The sequence below is a fragment of the Protopterus annectens genome, chromosome 3.part0 (genome assembly GCF_019279795.1).
Source record: "Protopterus annectens isolate FY-2018-M chromosome 3.part0, PAN1.0, whole genome shotgun sequence".
NCBI lineage: Eukaryota > Metazoa > Chordata > Ceratodontiformes > Protopteridae > Protopterus > Protopterus annectens.
In genome coordinates, this window is record NC_056731.1 from 167,257,937 (window position 1) to 167,285,332 (window position 27,396).

At 39.5% G+C, this 27,396-nt stretch overlaps 1 protein-coding gene across 2 annotated transcripts in view; it reads right to left on the reverse strand.

The window, feature by feature from the left end:
- Window positions 1-1,413: 1,413 nt before the first annotated feature.
- The window catches only part of LOC122796298 (genetic suppressor element 1-like), a 471,843-nt gene continuing 445,860 nt past the window's right edge, over window positions 1,414-27,396 (reverse strand). For both annotated transcript variants that reach the window (XM_044064664.1, XM_044064665.1), the window contains one exon: window positions 1,414-1,778. In XM_044064664.1, coding sequence (XP_043920599.1) covers window positions 1,674-1,778 — 105 coding nt within the window. In that variant the 3' untranslated portion in view covers window positions 1,414-1,673. The remainder of the gene's footprint in view (window positions 1,779-27,396) is intronic.

The following is a 27,396-nucleotide window of genomic DNA, read 5'->3' on the forward strand; positions in this document are numbered from 1 at the left end:
AGGTCTGGATCATCCTATTCTACTACCCACTCCTTTCTACGTTTTAGTGTACTCCTTACCTGAGGAAGTGGCTGCATGCTTTCTTCCTTGTGCCACACTTTCTACAGGTCAGATGCTTGGATACACCTGATCCATCTTCAAGTGTTCCTCAAATGACAAATCTCAGTGTGAAGACAAGTGTTGTTTCACAGAGAAGAATATGGATTTCTCTTGGAATTGCCGTTAATCAGGCCATTCATAAAAGTCTGTTTGTGGCATAAAACTGTTTGCTTCCCCAATTAGAATCCTGAATACATACAAGGAGGTGACAGATCTCTCTGGAATACCATGTACTAAGTCAGTACTGAATTCCTCAGTCTTTAGCTTAAGTTCTGAAAATAGCTAGAGGAATAATAAGTAACTCAGATAATAGATATCTGGGGTTTTTCCCACTGGCACACCTCTGCTAATTTCATAAAGGTGGATGTTTTTTCCATGGCTGAACTATCTAAGGTCATTTTTGCTTAGACAGAAGAGTGTGTTAAAACCTACACCCTTGAGTCTGTAATTCTTCCTTGACCATAAGTGCTCTGTGGTGGGTCTTTCATAGACCTTGTTTGGGAGATTGATGCATGGTCTGGGGGGGTTGAGGATAGAGTTGGATAGAGTGGTGGGGGACAAATGATGTCATACTGTAAAACATAACCTTGAAGTCATGGGTTAACTCATTAGCTCCATTGGAGCTCTTTTGAGTTTGTGTTTTAACTCCTACTGTGTGTGGCTGACCCTGTCAGCTCTAAGTTTAAACAAAAGTTCATATTTCTAGAACCATAAGCATTACTATAAAACTGTAAATGGCAAACTATTCAGTACACTATAACCATTACAGTGGTTGCATACATTCATTTCTAGATATTAAACTAGATTTTGTAAGTCACAGTAACCACAGTAAATATGAGTTTTATAATGTATAAATACCTTACAATATCTCATTAATCTTTTGAACAATTTACTTAATACAGCTGTGAGCTTTCATATAAGGCTAATCAGTTTGCATCACTTTATTGCTGAGATATTTAGAGAAATACAGAAATTATTATCGTACAAGTAAGTATATACAAATAATATTCAATATTTCTTCATCTGAAGTCGGCATCTCTTGCTTTACGAAGACATATTCTAATGCCTTGTATGTAGCATGGCTTTGGAATTATAAATGCAAATATGAACAGGCAATATCTGACCCCTATAGTCATCAGTAGGATGTAACTGCATAAAAACCTGGAGGCATCGGTAGGCTGTAATCAGCTGAGGGCCTTGAAAGAAGTAATACTTGACTTGTCTGCTGCTGTCTGTGTGTACGTAGGTGTTGCTGAGTCAGTAAGTTTACTTGCATATTTATACAATCCAATTAATTTTAAGTACAGAATACTGTCAATGTATAAAAACACTTTTATTCTGACGTTTGAAGATAATGCTTGTAAGATTTTCCTTTTAGCTGTTTCTTTGGAACACATATTTGGTTGGATTACTATATTGTTGAGAAGCATTGCAGTTAAAATATTTTCTCTTGTATTTAGGAAACAACTTGTTTTTTTTAAATTAACATGAGTACCTAAAGTACAGAATTGTTAAAAAAAGTCATTGTAGTCCTTTGTATTCCAAACAAGTTACACAGTTTCATAAAGTCTGCATTAATTCCCAGATGACACAAAATTAAGGCAATTCTTCAGGAAGTCAGTTGTATCTTGATAATGCTGGTTTTCTGCATCAAGTTTTTCTCTGCATGCTTTAAGTTGCTATGGAAAAACAATAGTAAAATAAGTTAATTACCTGTGTTTGTAAAAACAGCACATAATATAGCATTCCTTTTTCACACTGTGCCCTTGCAATACTAGCAACCATTGTCTGATGACGAGTTGTACTTTTTATCATAATCCACACTAAAGAAGGTCCCTTTTTACAAACTACATGAGGCAAAATATAGGTTAGTTTCTGCAATGGTTAATATATTGATTGGCTATCCTGAATGTTTTGTATAGGGAAAACATCTTAGGCTAGGAATCTTTATTAGCAAATGTGATGACTTTTGCACCTCTGCATTTTACTGTTAAATCATTTGTACTGTGTGCGCACTTTGATTTCTGCTTAAACTTAATAATTTAAACTGCATTTACTTTTGTAGGCATCACACTCAAGTGCATTAGCCTTTTCTGTGCATATTTACTGTTAAATTGCATTTTTTCTGTCTAATACAAAAAAAAAATATATATATATATCTTCTTTGCTCGTTTCCCACCTTTTCCTATACTAGAATAGTCCGGATCCCCGATTTGCTGGTTTCTGGACTTTATCTTGTGTTTTTGAGTTATCCAGACCTTGCTGTGGTAGAGGGAAGTCTTTCTGCTTATCAATGGCAGTGATAAGCATTGAGCAGCCTATCTGTTGCAAGAGGAGTGGTTATCAGCTCTGTAATTGTAGCTTATTGGCCGATTTGGGCTGATTTCTATCTCTTTCAACTTTCTGAGTTAAAAACTCTTGTTTGCATTGGTTTGCACTTGTTTTAGCTCAGCGGATCCTGTTTGGATATCCTGCAGAATACTACAGCACCAGAAATGAGAAAGAAAGACTTTTTGCTGATTCTGAGTATCTTTTTGGCTTGTTCTTGACTGTTTTTGCTAACTGCACTTTAAAACCATTTTTACTGTGGTTCTATTGTTATTTCTGCTGCATTTTACTGTTAAATCATTTGTACTGTGTGTGCACTTTGATTTCTGCTTAAACTTAATAATTTAAACTGCATTTAATGTTGTAGGCATCACACTCAAGTGCAATAGCCTTTTCTGTGCATATTTACTGTTAAATTGCATTTTTTTCTGTCTAATTCCACACACACAAAAAAAAATCTTCTTTGCTCGTTTCCCGCCTTTTCCTATACTAGAATAGTCCGGATCCCAGATTTGCTGGTTTCAGGACTTTATCTTGTGATTCTGAGTTGTCCAGATGTTGCTGTGGTAGAGGGAAGTCTTTTTGCTTATCAATGGCAGTGGTAAGCATTGAGCAGCCTATCTGTCACAAGAGGAGTGGTTACCAGCTCTGAAACTATAGCTTATTGGCTGTTTTGGGCTGATTTCTATCCTTTTCAACTTTCTGACTTAAAAAACCTGTGTTTGTGCATCACACAGCGCTACTTAGCTAGGGTAAACTATTCCTGGTGCCATAAAGTGTGCTGTTCAATTTTTCTCTTAGAACTAGCCAGTTTTTAGTTTTTAACACCCAAAGCTGCTCCTTTGAGCTCAGCACTTGTTCAGAACTTGTTGTAGCACTAAAATAAGTTACAAATTACTACTGCACTCAACCTTCCTCATTACCCTAGAGGAAAACTTTTTTGTACATCTAGAGGAAAACAGTTTTTTAGTACCTACTCAGGCATGTCCAAGGGTCAGCTCCTGGTGTTTTCTCCTGTCTACCTGATGAATCTGGGCATCTTGGGACAATGTGGTAATTTCCTCATGCACACAGACAACCCTCTCCTCCTACCACCCAACAGTACAACCTGTGAGAGATGCACTTATACAGCCAAACTGGAGACAAAGCTCTCTCCAACCAAGACTGGACTAGACAGTCAAGAGGAGAAGGTAAACACTTACACCACATAACACTCAACACATAGTCCCACTAATCCTACACCACCAAAACACATACATAGAAACACAAAAACATTCATGGAGGCTCTCAATAATAATCTGCCCAAGCAACAGAGACCTCCAAGGCAGAAACACAAGCAACCTCCATCTTCTAACACAACCCAAAGGACACATAGCCCACAAATTCAGGGTTCCACTCAACCACTGCCCATAAGGCAAAATAAAGTACCCAACACACTAGTGATCGGTAACTCTATAGTAAGGCACACAAATGTCCCTCTCACCAGGCTAAACAAGGAAAAGGTTACTGTCAGCTGCCTGTCAGGTGCCAGGATCCACCACATAATGCACGCACGCAGGTCACTCCACAACAAGTACAGCTATGACTCTGTCATTGTCCTTGTTGGTATGAATGACCTGAGACATACCTCCCTGGACTACATGAAAAGAGACATGAAAGAGCTGTCAGGTCTTGTAGCCCAGGCAGGTATGACCCTAGGCCTGAGTAGCATCCTGCCATCGCCAAGAATGATACCACAGTACAAGGACAAAATGATTGACTTCAACAATTGGCTAAGCTTCTGGTGTAATTCGAAGGGGATCCAGTATCTGTCTGCCTGGGATGACATGATTGACAGACCATCATGCTTTGCCAGAGATGGCCTGCACCTGTCACCCCTGGCATTCTGGAAAATGGCCAAGGCTCTTGTCCTCCCTATAGCACCTTTTTAGGCAAGATTCAAATGACAAATTCACCACCATAACAGGTACAAGCAAGCAAAAACTGAGGGTAATGCTACACAATGCTAGAAGTTTAAACCCCAAAATGCATTCACTCGAGGCACTCCTTAAAATGGAGAACATCGATATCTGTGCAGTGACTGAGACCTGGTTCAAGTCTCCAGAGAGCACCCCTGCATTACCAGGCTATAATTCATACCACACCTTTTGGCCATCTAACCTGGACCGAAACACTAAAGGCAGAGGTGTGTCCAGATTCATTAAGGATATCCACACCTCCAGGCTAGTTGCTCATTATAATGCATCTGAGATTATCCAAGTGCAACTAACTCTGGGCAAAACTGCAATCCAAATTATAGCCTGTTACAGATCCCCTCCATGCCCCAGGATTCCCACTCCTCCTTTCTTGATATACTGGAAAATATTAAGGTCCAACCAAACACCCTAATAATGGGTGATTTCAACTACCCCTGCAATAACTGGGAAAAGTACTTATGTACCAACTCCTTTGCTCAATGTTTTCTGAAATTTGTAAATTCCAATGCACTGGATCAACTTATCCACAGACCCACCAGGGGAAACAGTATCCTAGACCTAGTCATTACCAGCATGAGCGACCAGTGTTCCAAATCTGAGATCAACTCCTCGTCGGTCAGATCCGACCATAAGCTAATCATCCTTGATATCCACATCCTGCCCCCACCCCCATTAAGGAAACCACCGTAAAAATTTTCTCCAAAGCCAACTTCATGCTTCTTAAGACAGAAGTGGCAAACTTCACGACACCCATGCAGGTGGACAATACAGTCATAACTGCTGAATCCTACACAAATGCACTCTATAAGCACTTACACAAGTGCATGGATAGAGCTACCCCTAACAGAACCAAGATGCTATCCTCCAGAAAATGGAAGCCAATCTGGTGGTCCTGTACCATAAACAAACTCTACAACAGAAGAAAGAAGCTGCTGGAAAAGAGAGTAAAATCTCATGATTGGAAGAGCTCTCTAGTCAGCCTCAGCAAGAAGCTGAGTTCCCTCATAAAATTCTCCACAGCTAGTTACAAAAACAAAATTGCCACTGATTCTAAGATCAACCACAAAGCAATCTATAGCTATGTCAAGAATCTCAATGGCAACACCCAGATCTGCTCTGAGTTACAGCACAATGGCATGAAATTTACAGAACCAACTGATATTGCCTACATCCTGGCAGATGGGTTCAGTGCTACCTTTACCCCCTTCTCACCCCATAATGGGCCCATATCTATATCAGAAGAATGCAGAGTCCCTGTAATCACAACTACACAGGTAAAAACTGCACTCTCTAAAGCCAAGAACACAGCATCCCAGGCGGCGTTTTACACAAACTCCAGAAAGAACTGGCTACCCCACCTAAGTACGATGTTCAATCATAGCCTCACCTTAGTCTTTGTGCCCACTGAATGGTGCACAGCAACAGTTATCCCACTCCAAAAAGGGGGAGCCACCAAGGACCCCGGGAACTATCGCCCTATAAGTTTGACAAGCCTGATCTGCAAGGCCGTGGAACGTATCATCATGGAGCTTATAAACAAAGACATTGGTAATCTCCAAACTCTGGATCCCACCCAGTTCAGGTTTGTAAAAGGCAGATCATGTTTCCTGAACCTGATCGACTTCTTTGAGGCAGTCACCAAAGCCGTAGATGAGGGTAAGGTGGTTCACACAGCCTATCTTGTCCTCGCCAAGGCTTTCAATACCATCCCCCATTCTGGAATTATAGATAAACTCACTAAACTGGGTATAAATCCTTATGTCACAAGATGGGTTGCCAACTGGCTCACTGACAGAACCCACACCGTGAAAGTTGCAGACTCCAAATCTGACCTCAAACCAGTGACAAGTGGAGTACCACAGGGTTGAGTCCTGGGTCCTCTCCTGTTTGGTATCTACTTCTCTGAAGTACAGGCTAACACAGAAGGTCTCTGGCTAATGAAGTTCGCAGATGATGGCAAACTAGGAGCTATAATCAAATCCCCAAACGATGTGGACATCCTACAAAAGGGCCTCACTGAGACAGATGCCCGGTGCCAGAGCCATGGCCTCAAGCTCAGTGCCAAAAAATGCATTATCATCCCCTTTGGTAAAAACTCTGTGCCCATGAACTACCACAATAGCAGCAGTCTACTTAACAGCAAAAGTGTGATAAGAGACCTTGGGACCCAGGTAGACAGTAGTCTTTCCTTTGATAATCACATCACCACAGTGGTCATGAAATCCTTCTACGTGGCACACCTCATCACAAAAGGGTTCTCATCCAGGAAAAAAGAGGTCATTGTTCCCCTCTACTCATCACTCATTAGACCCATTATAGAGTACAATGCCCCTTTTGGTATGTATCTCACAAGACATCTGCAACAACTGGAAAGGCGGCAGAAATACCTCACAAAGAGGATTACTGGCCTCAAACAGTTGCCCTATGCTGACCATCTCAAAAAAACCCAGCTTTACTCCGTCGCATATTGCGTAGTCCGAGGTAATCTCTGCCTAACATACAAAGTTATGTCCAACCCAAAGCTGCTGGACATACTCCACCTAAAGAAATCGTAATCTCTCCAAGCTACACACTCTAGGGACATAAACCTGGTCACCACAATAAATAGAACATAATGGAGGGATAGATTCCTGTGGAAAGAACAGGCTGCAAAAAGAATATGAATAAATAACCAAAACTGAGAAAAAAACACACTCTATGATAGCAAAGCTTTCGGATAAAATCCTTCCTCAATACTAATACAAACAAATGTAAAACACCAAATGGTTTAAATACAGGTCAACAAAGTCACATGACCAGCAGTCCAAAGATCATGTGACCACAAAAATACAAAACACAAAAATAGGAATGAAAATAAAATTAATAAAAAATTATTAAAACATAAAACTATCACAATTTAGTATGTTGCAATTTAACAAGGTTTTTTAGATTGGGATAGATTCCTGTCCCAGAGACTTCCCATATTCTGGAACAAGCTAACCATATCAAACAGAGCTCCTCATTAGCACTCTTCAAGAAAAATCTTAATGAGTGGATGGGAAATAGGAAATTCACTCCAGGGATCACTTCTGCTCGACAGGGGCACAGGAAAATAATTTTCTTGGGTGGCGAAAGCCAGGGAACCTTTTTGGCTAGGCTTAATAAGGCCCTTAGGCTGATAGCCTAGTACCTACCTCTGAACCTATGTTGTACGTACATGACTAATAAAGCTGCAACATGGTCTGCCACTGATACTTTGCTGGTTTTAAGTATGTTGGTTATTATGTTGAAGCCCCTTGCAAACTCAAACAGCAAAAAAAGTCAAAGTTTTACTGGGTATGTCTAATTCCAGAATCTAGTATTCATTGGGCAACAGTGCCATATGGCAACACTGCTGAGTCACTTGCAAAGAAATTCCAGTCAGTGGGTTCATGGCCAAGATGGTGATGGACTAACAAGATTTTGAAGAAGCACTTAAGGAAATTGATTATATTGGCAGGAAAATGTATGTAAATCCATGAAAAAGTGAACAAAATAAATCAAGAAAGGAATACAATATCATATCCTGACTGAAACAATGTTTTTTAATGAAGAAAAATAATTTCAAAGAAGCAACATTGCTGTGAGTTTGTGAAAAAACTGCAAAAATTGCCTGACAGAATGAATTCAAGTAAACAGTCACAAAGAGAATCTGCCTTAATAAATGATGTGTAACAACTGCTTACTTCACTGCGAGAATTAACAATAAGAACAGAAAGGACCATTTACAGCAAAACTGTAATGAAATGAACTGTTAAGCACCATAATATTTCAATATGACATACAGATAAAAGACAACTTCACTACAGACAAGAAGCAGGTTGTCAGTTTGACACAACACCACACTAAACCAATCATGCATAGCTTAAACCAAACACACAGACCTACATATGCTGAAATACTTAAAAGTATTCTTCCTAAATCACAAAGGTCTCCTGAATGTAATGTAAAAACAAGCACTCTCAGGAACCTCACAAACACACAACACAGACAGCACCCAGTTTACTATCAAAATGTTGAAATTCATGTGGTCTAACATTCATATGATCGCCCCATATAGTCGACACATGAATATTAAGTAGTTCATTTGGTCAACAGGAAGTGCATGCAAATTACATGTCGACATTATATTGCAAACAGGGCAAGGGTTTTCCCTTGTCTGCACTGTTGTGCAATCTCGAAGTTGTAATATGTAAGTAGCAGGGGGTGTGGGGGGCACAGCCCCCCTGCAAAAACACTAGTGTTAGTTTGCAGGTGTTTTTCGACCATTTAAATTTAGACATTTTTTTCGGTCTTTTGAACATTCGGTGTAATGCCTTTCGACATTATGAATGTCGACTAAGTGAATTTCAACATTTTGATAGTAAACGACAGCACCCACCATAAAACATACATGTACAAGTCCCATTGTTTTGTCTGTATCCCTTAAAGCTAACCTCCATGCTGTCCAATATCCTAGTTATAGATGATTCAATAGAGAGACACAGTGATGTACCACTCACTATGCTGTGTAAGGAAAAGGTTATTGTCAGTTGTGTATCATCAACAGGGATTCACCATGTCATGCATAAACTCCAGTCTCTGCACCACAAGTACACAGTGATGTTGTCACAGTGTATGTGAGTATACATGACTTGAGACATACCTCCACGGACCATATGAAGAGAGACATAATGGAGCTCTTGGAACATGTGTCTGCAGCAGGTATGAGCTTAGCCTTGAGCAGCATTCTGCCATCACCAAGAATGGTGCTGCATTATGAATAAAAGATTATTGACTTCAGCAATTTGCTTAGCTTCTGGTATCAGTCTAAGGGGTCCAATAAATAGCCTGACAGGAGATGGTAAACAGTCATAACCTATTTGTTAGGGATGGCCTGCACTTGTCCTCCCACACCTTTTGTATATTGGCTAAATCCTTGTCTTCCCATAGTATCTTTTTTAAGCAATGTCAGTCTTGAAAAGCTTCTAGCAAAACAGAATCTGGACAACATAAAGATACTGCTGCTCAACACGAGGAGTCTAAACAAAAAACTCCACTACCTACCTACCTACTCCTTACCATGGAAAACAACAATAAATACAATGACAGGGAGACCTGATTCAATACCAATGAGCACATTCCACCAGTGCAAAGTTTCAATTCCCACCACACCTAATGAAGGCACTATATCCATATTCTTAAAAAAAAATTGTGCCAGTCTTATCAGACAAAATGATGACCTGGAACTCTTCTGTGTCCAATTAACTCTTAACAAAACCCCATATCATATCATAACTAACTTTTTAATTTTTAATACCATGACGGGAATGGACCCCATTCCTAAGTTAAAGTATGATAAAAGTTCATGAAATTAGTATTGTTTCAATCTTTGATGTTAACCAGAAGTGTTCTTCGCAGCACTCGCAATGTGCCCAGTAATAACTCCTTCTGCAGTTAGTATGAAGTCATATGTATTGGCGACATATCTAAGAACAATTGTAAATTCTTTTTTATAAGACGCGTTGTCCTTCTACTATTAGAACTGTCTGGGTATCCCTCTTCCACATAACCCTTGTTTCTGCCTGCAAATCCATGTCTTTTTTGACTTTGTGTCTGTACATAAGACACTGTAGTCACTGGGTGTAGCGATTTCAATGATCAATGCTACTTTTGTCTTCTTTTCATGGACTACTATATCTAGTTTTCTCGCATCTATTTTTTGAACTGTTGGTAGTGGGTGATCCCATGTGATATAAACTTCATCATTTTCTATGATGCTTTGTGGCTCATGTTTCCAGTGTTTTTCAGCTACTTCAGTATTATAATGTTTGCACAATACCCAGTGCAACAGTCTTGCCACATTATTATGCCTTTCAGTGTACAGTCCTTCTGCCATTAGTATATCACAACCAGCAACAAGGTGTGCGACTGTTTCCAATTCTGTTTTACAAAACCTACATTTGTCTGTTTCTCCGACAATGGACTTTGTAAACCAATGTGTATGTAGTCCACTGTCTTGGGACGCCAATATTGACCTTTTGTCTTTTGGTTTAAATTCACCTTTCCTTAATCATTCCTGAGTTCAGTCCTTCCACTATACATTCAGTCCTGATCAAAATGAGGTTGTTCCAAGAGTTTTCCATACTTGCAACTATATTTATGCATTTTCCACATTTCTTGCCTTCTCATCTGATCCTTCACCATATATTCTTTCTTTTGTTGTTTTGGCACATTCAGTTGCTGCCTGATTTTTATCTACTTCTGGTTTGATTTCCATTCCCACTTCAGGATGATATGCTTCTGCTAAACTAAGCAGGGAAGTCATCTTAGACTTATTTTCCTCACCTTTGAAAACTTTCACTACATTTGGGTCTTGTGAGATCAGCAGATATGTATGCAGTCCCATGATTGCAGATCTATACATGTAATCAATTTTGAGAAGGCCCATACCTCCTTCAGAATGGGGAATACATAGTCTTGGTATGCACTGATTTTTATAAATCATTTGATGAGTATGAAGCATCCTTCCTGTTTTACTGTCCAATGTATCCAATACCTTTTGGGGCCAGTCAATCTCTCCAAAACTGTAAGTTAGGACAGGAAGAGTAAATATTGCTTGCACTTTGTTCCTAGATCTCAATGCTGTTTTCAGTATTAATTTAAGTATTCTAAAATGTTACTTACTAAGTTTTATTTTCATTTGTTCATGTTTTATTGTTGATCCTTCATCAATTCCCAAATATTTATACACTCCCTCTTGCTCAAGTTCTTTTATATTGCATTCCTGTCCCAAACTGATGTTTTCTTGGTGCTGCAGCTTTCCTGCTTTAAAGGTTGCTTTTGCACATTTAACAAGACCAAATGACATTCTTATATCATCTGAAAAAGTTTTGACCACTTGCAGTTGTGCTTTCAGTTCCTCATCTGATGAACTATAGTTTTAAATCATCTACAAAAAGAAGATGAGAAGTCTTTACAATTTGCTGTTTTCTAGCAGCTGAATTGTAGCCATGACCTATTCTATTAAGTAGACAGCTTAATGGGTTAAGAGAAAGACAAAAGAGCAGCGATGACAGAGAATCACCCAGGAATATCCCCCTTTTAATTTTTATCCCTGGAGTAATAATGTGTCCTTTATCATGGCTTAACTGCAAAGTGCTTTGACACTGTTTTGTGGTCGCTGTAATGTAATCGATCAGTGTAGGGTGTATCTTATACATTTTTAAGCACTTTTTTATCCATGAATGTGGGACAATGTCAAATGCTTTTTTGTTGTCTAACTACCTACAGGATCCCCTCTATGTCCCCTCAGACCATGCCTCCTATCTAAATTGTATGAAACTCAACCTGGAACTCCAACTCTGATCAAATCTACCAAAACCAGATATGAGGTAAAAATAGCCACCTAGGTGAAGCATAACCACAAAGCATTTAAAATTTTCTAGAAACCTCAGAAACAATGAACAACACTGCCCAGAGCTTAACAAATGATATCACAAACTCACATCCAGAGGACATAGCCAGTTTTTAGCAAACAATTTTAGCTCAAACTTCACCCTCCCTATATTCCCAGATCACATAGTTGCATGCATGCCTCCTCCTTAAGTCTCCGAGGACATTGTCCTTAAGGTACTATCCAAGCCCAAAAACACTACTTCTCTAGAACCAGATAACATACTTGGTTGTCTACTGGCCAGCCTGAAACATTTTGTTTTGACAAAACATAATACAACATAATAGAAAATAGTTTTGTTTTAACACGCAGAAGTTGCATATATTTCTCAAACTTAATTTGAAATAATCTTATGTACTAGAGACTAGAGGACAACAGGTATAAAGGAGTTGGAAGGTCAGTTGGGGCACCAACAAAATGGTCGAAGTTGAACCTTGCATTTGCTAAGGTTGACCCTAAAGTACTTTACAGTAATATGTAGGACATGTTTTATAAATTAATTGACAGCATATAACTTTAAATATAATCTAGTGATTTAATATTTAATAGATATTCATAAAAAGAGCAAGTGACAGTTTATGATGGCTTTACACAAGAGTATATTCATGAATACAAAATTGATTGGTGAATATATAAAGCAGAATGCTTTTACTATGTTTCTGACTTAAATATAATAATTCTTGAATGATGCAATGTAATCATTTATTCTCAAAATTCAGAATATTAAGTAGAATGCTAATACAAGTAGTACATTCTGGGGAGAAAAAAATCTCCACTAAAAATGTGACTGACAGTGTGAACATTCCAAATAAAACAGATGTGAGTAGAAAGTACAGTTGTGTAAGTTGAACTTTTCATAATAGTAGATGTTCAAATGATCACTGCTGCAGAAGTCTTAGCTAGGTTTGTTATATTCTGTCAAGGATATAACAACCAGCCAGCTTCCAAAGCTTCAGGGCACCTTTCACATTCCCAAACTATGAAGAAGCTTGAACTGAGCTGACTAAAAGACAAGTCTGGGCACAAAGCCCAGCTTTCCTGCCAGCAGAGAGAGGGAGACTGAACCTAAAAGAACAAGGTAGGAATAACAAATAAATAAATAAATAAAACAAATGTCCACACTCTAGCATAAAAAACACACCAAAAAACAAAGGGGGCTGGAGGAGGGAGCAGCTACTGCAGCAGTGATCAATCGAAAATCTAATGCTATGGAAAGTTAAACTTACACAACTGTACTATGTTCTTCATGTTGATCACTGCTGTAGTAGTGCTAGCTATATGGGTAGATTACCATAGCTAACTTTATTTGAGAGGTGGAAGGAGAAGGGTCCAGGAGCCCCTGGAGAATGGTTCTAGCAAAGCACGATCTACACCTGCAGTAGAACTCCAGTTTATATTGGTTTGTAAAGGTATGCAAAGAGGACCACGTAGCAGCTTCTAGAATACTTCAAGAATCCAACCCTTCCATAATCCATAGAAGAAGCCAAGGCCCTTGTAGAGTGGGACTTGACCCTGCCTGGAATAGATCTGCTATGGCGAGTATAACAAAAGGCAAGAGCCTTAGAAAACCATTTGGAAATAGTCTGTTTTGACACCGGTTGTCCCTTCTTCTTACTTCCACAAGAAATTAACAACTGATCCAAGGATCTGAAAGGTTTAGTTCTGTCAAGATAGTACCTGAGTTATCTGTGGACATCCAAGATATGGAGTAGCCTTTCTCCCTCATCTTTAGGTTCAGGAAAGAAAATGGGGAGTTTTACTTAAAGTAAGCTCGGATAAAGGAAGGTTAGTTCTCAAAGGAACCCTGTCCTTGTGGAAAATGAGGTAGGGTTGACTCACCAAAAGAGTTTGCAACTCAGAAACCCTTCTTGCAGAGGTCAGAGTGATCAATAAAACAGTTTTCCATGTTAAGGACCTCATATCACCAGGTTAACTGGTTCAAATGGAGCAAGTGTTTTTCTAACACAAAATTAAAATCCCAAGGAGGGAGCACCGGCTTACTTGAAGGCCTCTTATGTAAAACCCCTTTCAAGAACATTTTGACAAGTGACTGCCTTGAAAGAGGAGGATCCATATGCAGACATGTTGAAACAGCTGATAAATGAACATTGCTAGAGAAATAAGAAAGGCCATAGGATAGTAACTCAGAAATATTGTAAAACCAGAGAACAACTACCCTTTAATGGATGCTGGTTATGTTGTTGGCATCAACTAGAAAATCTTTTCCATTTGCTAATATCTAATTTTCTAGTAGCAGTCTTTCTTACCTCTATTAGTATCTGCTGCACGTTCTCAGAAAACAGGTGCCTAAAAAGGAATTAAGACCCTATTACCCAGGCAGTCAATTGAAGATGATTGATGTTGAGGTGTATCAGATATTCTCTGAGGAACCTTGTGGTAATTGCCCCTGTCTGTTTCAAGAATGGACAATCACAGTCGCCTGGGCCAGAACAGAGTCACCACAATGATCTTGGGGGCTTTCCTCTGAATCTTTAGAAGTACCCTAGATATTAGTGAAGGTGGTAGAAAGGCATACAGGAACATTTCTGGACAAAGAAAGGGCATCTGTCTTCCAGGCCTTCTTGTATGGAGTCTTAGAGCATAACTTTGCCAGCTTATTGTTCAGACAGGAGTCAAAGAAGTCTGCTTGGGGAACTGCTCACTGATGAATCTAATCTTCAAAGACCCCTGAATCTAATTTCCATTCATGAGGGCCTGCCCTGGTCCTGCTCAGTTTGTCTGCCACACAAATCACAAACTCTGACAGAATGTAGGATTTCTGTAGAGTGAGAATGAGCTGTGAAGTGTATCCCAAGCCAACATGGCTAGTCTGCAAAGTGGCTGCGACCTGGTCCATCCTTGCTTATTGACATACCACATTACTGTGATAGTGTCTGTAACCACTTGAAGAGGTCCAGGGAAGTAAGGATGGTTTAGAGAATTGAATGCCTTGATCAGGGCCAGCATCTCCTTGATATTTATGTGTTTGCATCTGTAAATAATACAGGCAGTCAAGGGATAAAGTGCCTCAGTAGAACAGCAGATCAGCAAATGTAAAAAAACTCAAGAGGCTATACCATTGTAGTGAAGGAGACTGTTTAATTGTAACAAAACCAAAATTAAGTGAGCACATTCACATTCCTCTGAACACTTCATCAGACATAACAAGAGTACTAAAACATTCATTTAAATGCACCATAAACACATTCAAAATTCTATTATAAACCAATAACTTCTCAGATTCAATTAACTAATCAAGAAAACAACAAGACCATTCCCTGTATATCACGCTCACTGTATACAAATAAAAATCTTACAACATTAAAATACTCACAGAAAGTAGTAACATATTTATAGTCAGCAGACAAGCAGACATTATATAAATACCTAAAACTACAATCTGTCTAAAATAAATCGAACCAACATCTTAAAAGTTCACAGAAGGGTTACTTCTACATAATATTCACTAGATGGCAGTGTGTAGTGAATAAAACTACATAAAAATGTTAAAAAATTAAAAACTTCATATTCTCCTTGAAAGGTAAATCCTATCTGGTTCAAGGGAAATTAGGGGTTTACTTAGATATCTGCAGCAATGTACAGCCACTAAACAGCTAAATATAGAACTGAATGACTAATGTAGTAGATGTCGATCAACTAGGAAGGGTTTCAGGGAAACCCTATCATTAAGTCAATGAGCTTTGTCAGCTTGCAATCTTAATATCTATTTAACCTCCTGTTTCTCAGTGTAATTCCTAAAATTCCCCAACCTAACAGCTTTATTCACTAACTCTATTGCAAGAAAAATGAACTAATGTGTTAGATCATTCTCTATAACATGCTTGGGCAGCGCATTCCTTTCGTCTTCCTTATTGATTATGTACACATGTTCCCTAACGCGTTCTCTCTAAGTCCTATTAGTTTTCCCAATATAAAAGGAGATACATTTCTCACATATGGCTAAATATATTAAAATCACGTGACCTACAGTGAGCGTAATGTTCAAAAGTATATATCTTCCTTGTGTCTGGATGTACAAAGGTATTACCACTGGCCATATATGAACATTAATTGCAGTTCCTACAGGGAAATGCCCCCTTGCAGTGACTGAAGTCTGAATGGAAAACCTTAGAACTATGTCTAAATAAAGATCTGTGTTTTCCTGTGGAAGAAATGCTCTTTGAACTGAGGTGTCTAGTTGACATCCCAGGAAACACAATCCTTTATGAGGGAGTCAAGAAAGATTTTTGAACATTCTGTTGGAATCCAGCTTATGTAAGAGATCTCTCACCAAAGAGAGATTCCTGACATTTTGAAAAAGACTCTTCAAAGATATGCAAGTCATCTAATTATGGGAAAATGTGGATACCCTGTAGCCTGCAATGAGCTATAACTGGAGCTAGATACTGTGAGCACTCTTGGTGCAGTGGATAGTCCAAAGGGCAGTGCAGACAACTGATAACATGATCCACACACACAGAGCATTAAGAAACTCTGGAAGTCTGGATGAATACATATGCAATAAGCATCTTTTAAATCTAATATTACAAGGAAACCTGAATAAGGAAAAAGGGGTAACAGGTTGTGAATTGACATCATTTTGAATATGGGCACTATCACAAACAGGTTTAGGAAAGATCCAAAATTAGTCTTCAAGCATTTTTTCTTTAACCTGGGATGGGGGGTCTAGTTTTGTCAGTCCCTGGGACAGCATCTGATGAAAGACAGATGGAAAAAAAGAATTTGGTCTGGTCTGGAGTATGATGAATTACCTCCTGGAATGGAGGAATTTCCTTCCACTGCCATCTGTAACGTTGATGAAATATCTTCAGAACCTCATTGTCTGACTCTTTTGAAGAAAAATGTGGCTGCTAGAGTAGGAGGGGGAAACAAATCTTTAAATAGTCATTCTGACTTATTGAAGTGTCCTTAGTTTTGTGAGTTTCCAGAATTCTTCTTGGAACTCCCCTTGCCATTTCTTCTTAAATGTCTGTTTACCTGTATTTTGTTGAGGCTGTTTATTTTCTTTCTTATCAAAACTGGATGGGAGTTACAGAATCCCCTGAATAACCTAGAAAAGGAGAGCTGAAATATCTTAGAGATACCCTGCTTATCTCTTTTGTCAAAATTTTTGAACACTTCCTGCAGCAGAAGGCACAGCAACTGTATATCTATCTAAAAGAGAATTTAAAAATCTAATTTTTAGTATCTTCTGGGTGGCCTTGCGCTTTTATCCCTCCCGAATCTGCCCCCCAGGTAAATTCCAAGGTGTCTGTGGTGACTGCTTTGGAACAGGGAGGTAGAAGGTGAGATCTGGATTAAAGATATTTGTTGTTTCCACCAAGTCATTTCCATTTTGACAAACTCCAGCACTGTGACCCGAAAAGACAAAGGGTGTTAGTGCTGGGACAAAGAGATTTCTGATACCACTGTATCTTTCTCATATGAAGGCTTGCCAGGGCTATCATGAGAATCATAGAAGCCATGCAAACCTCCTCAAAATAGTACCAGTGGTGAAAAAGACAAAGGGTGTTAGTGCTGGGACAAAGAGATTTCTGATACCACTGTATCTTTCTCATATGAAGGCTTGCCAGGGCTATCATGAGAATCATAGAAGCCATGCAAACCTCCTCAAAATAGTACCAGCGGTGATAGCCCTGGAAGAAGTATCAACAAAGACATACATATGCTGTATACAATGAATAGTGATTTGAACATTTGAAGAAATTAAATTATTTAAAACAGACTTTCCTCACACAAAGAAACTGCAGATAAAACATTCCTACTACATTCACAGCTAGAACAAACTTTAACATATAAGCCTGTCAAATCAAAATTTAAAAAATCAAAGTTGCAGAAACATACACTTTGTCCCCATACATATTAATAATCTTCCCATCCTTCTCAGATAGAGTAGGATAGGAATTAACTGTTTACCAGCAGAGGGATTAACTAAAGCTATAGCTGCATCAGGATTGGGAAGAGGGGTTTATATCACTTCATCAAAGTGGCATTTCAATGAATGGCATTTCATTGGAAATGCCATTCATCGAATTCTGCTCATGCGGGGGGGGGGGGGACTGCACCCGTGCCGCTAATTATATATACCAACTCCGAGATCACACTACAGTGGAGATAGGACAAATTTCCTGATCCTCACTGTACCATGATCTCAGTATGAACAGTTTGACAAATGGCATGTTCAATTTAAGTGCACTGAAAATGCCATTCGCTGAACTGATTTTTCACTGAACTGATGGGGACCCTGGGAAGACTTAAAAGATTTAGGAACTATATATGTCCTTTCTGCCATTTTAGGGGCAACTGGCTGACCATCAGGAAAACTGCAAGCAGTAACACATGCACATCCTCCAAAGCTGGCAGAGCTGGAGGAATGGGTGCAGGTTCTGAAATTACTTCTGTAACAGCTCAGAGTATTTTCTGAAGGACTGAGAAACCTCAGTGTTCTCCCTCGGAAAACACTGGTGCATTCTTGAAATAGTCTCAGAGAAAGAGATCCCCTTCAGGGAGAGTTAGAAACAGGGATCTCTTCTGAGACTGCATCAGAATGCTCCTCCTGTCCAGATTCAGAATCTTGAATCTCCTCTGGAGAAACACTGTATAAGAAGGTTTAATAGCCTGAATTAAACCCTGAGCCTGAGACAGACCCAGTAAACTACTGCTGTTTAAGGAAGTTTGAGTAGATATGTCCTTAGTTTTCTGTTTCATTTTGACATGAAAAATGGAACCAACAGTATTATTAATGGCAACAGCAGCTTCCTCAGGAATGGGAACAACATTCTGACAAAATAGGGAAGCTTCCCCTGTTCTCTGTCCCAGGACCATCTAGAGTGGCTCTCCTTGTCCACTGAGGGCACCCCAACAGCTACTGAGAATGTGGCTAACCCCTGGTCCATGGTGGCTGTAGGTGCTACACCAGGGTAAGAGATGAGTGTCCTGAGGTTCAACTAACGGCCACAGCAGAGTCACCTGCCCATGGCTGATGCAAATTAATAGCCTGCTTTGATGGCAAAGGCTGTTTGCTTAACTTTTTCTTTTTGAGGCTGGAAGAAGGACTGATACAGGACCAACAGTTAGTTCCATGGTCAAGTCAAACTTTGTGCCTACTTCCTGGGGAAAACAAACAGCAAATGCTGGTAAAAACTGAACGTCTTTAAAAGTTACTTTTTTCACAGACAAATACAGTAAAAGCACTTTAACACACTTAGCCAGCAACACAAAGTGAAATATACACAATTTTTCCACAGAAACATGTTTTTCAATTACTTAAAACAGCTTTTATACTGCAAGGAAAAAAAGAGCACTCCCATTTTAAAGTGCAGTACAGTCTTGTGACAGTCCATTAAAACACAAACTCCTAGCTTTAAAATACATTTTCTGAAGAGAAAAGTATTAATAATGATCAAAAGTATTGAATGGAAGATTTTTTTCCCCCAAAGGGAATTTATCTGTCCAGCAAAGGAGCAGCACAGGCCAACCGTTGGTCTATGAAAGCCTCAGAGGAGTATACTCTTCGACAGCAGTAAAGCTCTTTAGGGCATGGCACCCAAACAGTTTTTAGCCAGCTCAACTAAAGCTGCCAGACAGTCTGAGTGTGTGAAAGATGCCCTGAAGCCTTGGAAGCTGGTCAGCAGTTACTGGCAGGAAATAACCAATACAGCTAGTTACTGCAACAGTGATCAATATGATGAACATTGTCTTCTCTTGTAAGCTGTACTGTGTCAAAAGGTGGGAAACACAAAACAGGACTAATAACATTCAAATATACTTTTCTTGATACACATAAAGAAAGTATAGGCATTTCATACCCAGTAACTGTTCTGTTTGATGACCTGAGTATATAGACATGATCTGAAATTTCCCTAGATAATCAAATGAATTAATATATACAAGATCTACCAATTATACATATGAATACATCAGTGGATATAAAAAGTGTACACACCCCTGTTAAAATGCCAAGTTTTTGTGATATAAAAAAATGAGACCACAATAAATCATTTCAAAACTTTTCCCACCTTTAATGTGACCTATAACCTGTACAATTCAATTGAAAAAAAAACAAATTTGTTAGAGAAAAAAAATCTAAAAAATAAAAAACGTACAGTAAGCTGGTTGCATAAGTGTGCATACCCTTAAACTAATACTTTGTTGAACCTTCCTTTACCCCCTTTTTTCTGTCTTTATTCTCTCTCCTTTCCTTTTAAACATTTAGTATGTAAATGTATCATTTATATATAAGTACCTAAGAAAAATGCTTTATTGTTATATAATGTTGAGTAATTCAGAATCCTAGGTGGTCAATGTTTTGGATTGTAGTGGTAGCAAAAAAATATATTTTTCATGTAAACTTTGTTTTTTCTTATCTGTTCTGCAGAGCAGGCAAGCTTGAAGAAACTGTCCTTGAATTTTATAAGGTAACAGTAGATAAGGCACCATTGTATTGTACGCTGTTAAGCATATTATTAATCTAAGTAAATGCCTACAAAGAAATACATTGTCACATTTTACAGAAATACATATAACTGAAGCAGACAGAGATAGATTAACTATAGAGCAATATGAAACATTAACTGTACCTAATTTGAAAGGATACTTTAGAGCCTATACAGTTAAGACTCATGTACATAAAAAGAAAATCCTGAACAAAGGCCTTTAGTTTAATTACTTTTCTGGCTGTGGCTGGATAAGTTCTAAGTATAGTGTAAAACAAGGTCTGAGCCAAACATAAATGAGAGTGATTAAAGACAGAGAAGAAGCAGTCCTTTTATAGGAGGTAAAGAAAATAACATTGACCCTCCCAAATCCCATTACATGTTGATAGCATGGGAATTCAAAGTTACTTCCTTGTGTCTGGCATGCATTATACAAAGTATTATGGGAAAGAGAAAGGCTTGAGGGAGTACAAGATCACATTGATACATCAAGCCCCATTGGTAGCTATGTTGTGGAAAACAGGCTAAAATTACAAATAGAGCACTTAGAGTGATTTTGAGCTATTAAAATAGATCAGGAAATAAAGACAGAGTGAAAAAACAGTTTTGTTTTCGTTCTATGGTGGAGTTTTCCTTTAAATAGGGTCATCGAGCAGCTCTGCTTCATGTGAAGTGGGAGTGTATTCAAGAGGGGTGGCAATCTCTAGGAGACATATCTATCTCTCCAATGTGCTTTGTTAATGTCACATGCTAGGTTTAGATCCATGGAGTGAGTGAGTGTTGTCTCATTTAATTTGGAGATGTGCAGAATTTCCATTAGGGCAGATTCAGAGTCTTTTCTGTAGACCAGGCACAGGCTATCTCTCAGCAGCCTGTATGATAGAGTACAATGACAGCACTTTCAGTCTTTTCATATAAGTCATGTTTTGGAGGCCCTGGATTCTCTTGGTTAGAAACCTCTGTGGTCTCTCCAGTTGCTGCAGATATCTGGTGAGATACATACAGAGCAGAGCATTGTACTCAATTAGTCATCCTGTAAGGGCCGAGTACAATGAGTTATAATCTCCTTAGTCTTGGATGTGATGCCCTTATTTATGAGATGCGCAATGTAGAAGGCTTTCCTTACCACTATGGACACATGGTGATCGAAGCTTAGATTTTTATCAACCTGTGTTCCCAAGTCTTGCACCACTTAGTTTGAGCTTAGGGGGAGCTATCTATATTATAATTAACAGGGGCTACTTCTTTGCAAAAGGGAATAATGAGGCATTGTTTTGCATTTAGTTTTAGTCCATGACTTTGGCAGCACTCATTTGTCAACATCAGCCCCTTCTGTAGTATGTTTACATCTTTGGGGGATTCAATGATTGCACCCAGTTTGCAGTTATCTGCAAACTTGGTAAGCCACAGGCTATCTACATTTGTCTGGACCTCAGAGAAATAGATTCCAAATGGTAGAGGGCCCAGCACAGATCCTTGTAGTACCTCACTGGTAATTGGTCTACTGGTGGAGGTGGACTCCACAAAATTTGACAGTGTGCATTCTGTCGATGAGCCAGTTGGCTATCCATCTAGTGATGTATGGGTTAATCCCCAGTGGGGGGAGTTTCTCTATGATCCCTGAGTCAAGGATTGTGTCAAAAGCCTTGGCCAAATCAAGATAAGTGGTATGTACTGCTTTCCCTTGACAAACCCAAACTGGGTTGGGTCAAGAGTTTGAAGGTCACCTCTGTCATTGTTGATAAAGTTCAGGATGATTCTTTCCATGGCCTTGCAGATAAGGCTGGTTAGGCTTATGGGTAGATAGTTTCCTGGGTCGGTTGATGGACTTCCTTTGTACAAGGGGTTAATATTGCTGTTCTCCACACTGTCGGAACAAAGCCAGTACTCAGGCTATGGTTAAAGAGAGTGCCAAGTGGTTCCACTAGATATTATTTTAGATTGTTTAGTAAGCAACCTTCGATATTATATGGTCCTACAGAGGTCATGTTTTTGGTATTGGTGAGCACTTGTATGACCTGTTCTTTGGAGATACTTGGTAGAGGACTGGTGTCAGGAATGCTTTAGGGTATGGCTTGTGGGGACAGGGGGGGGGGTGAAGTTATTGCCAAATCTGTCAGCTAGCAGGATGGAAATTTCCTCAGGTTCAGTGTGAGTGGTATCATCCACTATAAGTTTGGCGCACAGCTGGCCATTCCCTTTTAGGTTTGGATGTAGATAAAGATGCATTTATGGTTGTATTTAGCTAGGGATGCTAATTTAGACTCATAACTAGCTTTAGAGGACTTTACAAGATATCTGATTTGCTTGTTTAAGCTGTGGAGGGCATTCTTCCTCGTTTAAGTTCCCTCTTGTTCTTAGATATCAGTTTTTTTTCTTTTGTTATATAACTTATTTATACTTACAGTCCACCAGGGTGGCTTGTTTTTTTGGGAGGACCTGTTTTAGTCCTTTCAGTTACAACTGAGTCAAGACATTTGTTTAAGATGCTAAAAAAGGCATCCATTTACTCTTCTGCACAGGAGTTATTGTTGGCTGTGTTATTAGGGGCTTTGATACTTTTTATAGCATTGCTTAGTAGGCTATAGTTTGCTTTAGAGAAAATTTTCATTTTTTTTTATTCCTGTGGGGGTACCCATCTGATATTTACTTCAAGCGAGACTGATTTATGGTCTAACCTTGTCAGGGAGGGCAACACACAAGGGTAGTGCAGTGATTCCCCCATGCTGTTGAGCACTAGGTCTAGGACATTTGACCCTGTTGTGGGGGTGCAGACCAACTGTTCCAGGGCATTTGAATTAACAAAATCTAGGAACATCACAGCAATTCTGTTTGCCCAGTAGATGGAAGGATAGTTGAAATCTCCTATGACCAGGGTGTTTGGCTATATACTGAGTGACTTCAGCAAGTCCAGACAGGCAGTGTGTTTCCCCTGGTTCAGAGTGGGGGACCTATAGCTAGCAATAATGTGGTAGGGTATTTTGCATATAGTTATTTAGATCTGGAGTAGCTCAAGAGAGAGTCATACTGTTTTACCATTCTCAAGGTGTATTTGGATTTAATGAAGATTGATACACTTCCACCTTTGTTTTTTTCATGCTCATTTTGAGGACTAAACATGTGAAAGGCATTGTAGCCTTGTGCGATTGTCCCTACTCCGGGCTAGTAATCAAGGATCCTCAATCCTCACTATTGACACATGTGAAGGATGGCCACTAGGAGCAAAAATGGATTCACACAGTATTTTCAGATGTAGCTCTTTGCACCAAGGACAATTTCCCTAAACAGCACATAGGGAGCACACTCCAGACCCGTGGCTGGACTCTCTGTCTCTCTCCAGGCCCCAAATAAGACTCCACACTGACCGTTTTGGTGCTCTGTGTCCCCTTTTCCAAGTAGCTGACACACATACACACACACACACATACACACACACACACACACACACACACACACACACACACACACACACACACACACACACACACACACACACACACACACACCTAGGAAAGGCTGGCACAGATTTACTAGTTGTGCCCCCTGCCAGACTATAAGGTAATTAGTCTGCTACTTTAAGGCTCTTACAAAGGTACACAATTATACTGAGTAAAATAAATAGTAATACAAATGGTAGGGTTTGACCAATGCAGCAAGACTTTCAGGAGTGGCCAGAGTGTAACTAAAATATGCATAAGTACTCTTAAGATGTTAAAAACATTCTTTAAAAGACCAGCCACAATGAAAGGTATAGAAATATTTAATAATAAATAATAAAATAGAAAACATGAGATTACTGAATATCTAGTTACAATAAACACCAGTTTCAATTACAGGAGATATAAAAAATAACACATTTGGACAGATGCCCACAGATGCAGAAAAACAATACTTAACTAATCTCACTATATTTTCCTGACTGACTAAATAATTACTGTTCCCTGGTTACATACTAAAGGAAGGCAAGATGAAGTGTGCTGAGTTGCTTACTACAGCAAGGCAAGATGAAGTGTGTGGTTGTGTGAGATATCTGTGAGAGATCTTTCCTGTCCGGTTCCAGAAGACAAATTGCTGCTGTGACAGTTGTGTCCTATCTCTCACTAATATCTAAAGAATCAAATCTAAAGAATATCCTCTTGTGGGAGGAGAGGGTAGACTCTGCCCTTCTGAGTGGGAAGATGCTGGTTGAAGGCTTATTGTGCCTGCTTATTTGAACTGTTTTTTTATGAAATTGTTGCACTTTGTATGCTGTAGCATAGACTAGATTCAGACCTGCTGAATCTACTTCTGTTCATATAACTTGAGCACTAAACCAGAGCATCTTTTGTTGGAGGGGGTTCCCCTGCACCCAAGAGGCAGGAGTGTGAAGTTAGAACTCATCTGATTGAAGGTTGCTCGAACAGGGCTCAGTTTTGAGCTTTTTTATTGTTTAATTTGTTTAAATCAGTTTGCTCTCATTTGCTACATAAACACCACATTTGTACGTTTGCACTTCTTTTAGCAAAGCTCCACAAAGTTTGGTGACCAGCTCCTGCCCTGCTGTATTTATCTGATCAGTCTAAAGCATCTGCTGATCTCTGCAAAACTTAAGTTGGATTTTTTATTGTGTATTGCACTTTTGAAGTGCATTTTTCCCACATCACTGTTTATTTGAACTGTTTTTTTTTTCTGAAATTGTTGCAGTTTGTTTGCTGTAGTACATACTAAATTCAGACCTGGTAAATCTAGTTCTGTTTGTATAACTTGAGCACTAAACCAGGCCATCTTTTGTTGGAGAGGGTTCCCCTGTGCTCTAGTGGCAATAGTGTGCAGTTAGAACTCATCTGATTGAAGATTGTTGGAACAGGGCTCAGTTTTGATCTTTTATATTGGTTAATTTGTCAGTTTACTACATAAGCACCATGTTTGCACAGATTTGTCCATGTTTGCACACAGCACACTGCTGAGAAGTGGTGGGCACCGTTGGCGGTTATAGATGCAAATACTTGTGTTTCCAAATTTTCCCTTAGTACTCTGATGGTGCTCCATCTGTGAGTGTGTGCAATTTCTCCCTCACTGACAGGTGATATATTCAGCAAAGCTCCAGAGGTACCAACACAGATCCTACCCACTAGCCCTTTGTATTTTATGTCCACTTCTCCTGTCCTGTACTTTACCTGGTCCTTTCTGTCCTCTCCCTGTTTTCTGGATGGACAATTTCAGACAGTTTCTTCAGCCAGTCTGGTTGACATGGTCATCCTGAGGCAATGAAGAATTGCCTCATGTACACTGACAACCCACTTCTTCTAACCCACACAAATTCAATATTTGAGAAATACATCTATACCAAGAACCTAGAATCCAGGCTCTCTCACTCAGCAGTCAGTTTGCCTTATAAAAAGCAGGTTGTCAGGTTGCGCACCTCACCTGCTGCACCTACCAAACCTACAGCACATAAACCTACATATGCTGAGGTCTTTACCAGAAGCTTACCTAAACATCAGAGACCTCAGAAACACAAACACAAGCATGGTTCACATAATACATCCTCTGCAGAACATAGTACACATAATATATCACATACCAGTGTCTCACCAGTCAAGCCTGTAAGGCATAACACAAAAATAAACATCTTAGTCATAGGCGACTCAGTTATGAGACTCACAGATGTCCCTCTCACCAGGATGGATAAGGAAAAAGTTATGGTCAGCAGTCTGTCAGGTACCAGCATCCATCACATCACATACACACACTCAAGTCTCTCAACAACAGGCATTGTCATGACTCTGTCATAGTCCATGTTGGTGTGAATGACTTGAGAAGTACCTCACTGGACTGTATGAAGAGAGACGTGACTAAGCTGTCTAATTATGTGTCTCAGGCAGGTATGTCCCCAGCCTTAAGCAGCATTTTACCTTTGCCTATGATGAAACCTCAATACAAACAGAATATGATAGACTTTAACAGTTGACTTAGTTTTTTGTGTCATTCAGAGGGGATCCAGTATCTGTCAGCCTAGGGTGAAATAGTCTTCAGACCTTGATACTTTGCCAGAGATGGTCTTCATATGTCACTCCTGGGATTCCAGTTACTGGATAAGGTTCTTGCCACCCCCATAGTGCCTTTTTTAGGCAATGTCACAAGAACGAAATTCCCGATGTAAAAATACACTCTAAAAACAACCATCGAGTTTTGCTGATAAATGCCAGGAGTCTAAACCAGAAACTCCATTCACTGGAAGCAGTCCTCACCTTGGAAGATGCTGACATTTGTGCAGTCAGCACCCCAGCTATACCATGTTATTTTTCCTTTCACACATTCAGACCACAAACTGAAGGCATGAGAACTAACTAAGATGGTGTATCAATACTCATTAAAGATAAATACACCTCTAGATTGGTTAAACAGCACTATTCCCTTGAATTAATTCAGGTGCAATTGACTGTAGGTAAGATCCCTCTTCAGGTCAGTGACAGCTACAGGACCCCCTCCATGAATCAGGACATCCACAAAGCCTAGTTGGATCTACCTGAGTCAATAAAGATACAACCAAACACTCTGGTTTTGGGTGACTTTAATTGACTGGGATGCTCTAGTGGAGACTGACCATCCATTGACTGGGTAAATTCTATGTGTTTTAACCCACTTGCCAAAAGGTTCCTGGACTTTGTTAACTCCAATACCCTGGACCAGCTGGTTGATACACCCACAAGGGGCTCAAACATCCAGTGTGTGGCCATTCCTGGTGAAATCTGACCACAAATCTGTCCTGCTAGAAGTAACTATAACACAAGACCCCCCCCCCCCCTAGCAACAACTAGACTAAAAAACTTCTCCAAGGCCAATTACAGCCTCCTATGTGACAGCATAAATAGCTTCATAGCACCTCCCCCCACTGATGGAACAGACACCTATGCTGAGCTACACATCAGTGCTTTATACGAGTACCTGTAGATTTATATTGACTCTGCCATACCTGATAGAGCCAAAGCAAGATCTTCAAGGAAAAACAAACCTACCTGGTGGACACCTGCCATTAATAGGCTACACAATAAGAGAAAGAAATTTACTGTCTAAGAGTAGGAAGGAACAGTCTCAAAACTGG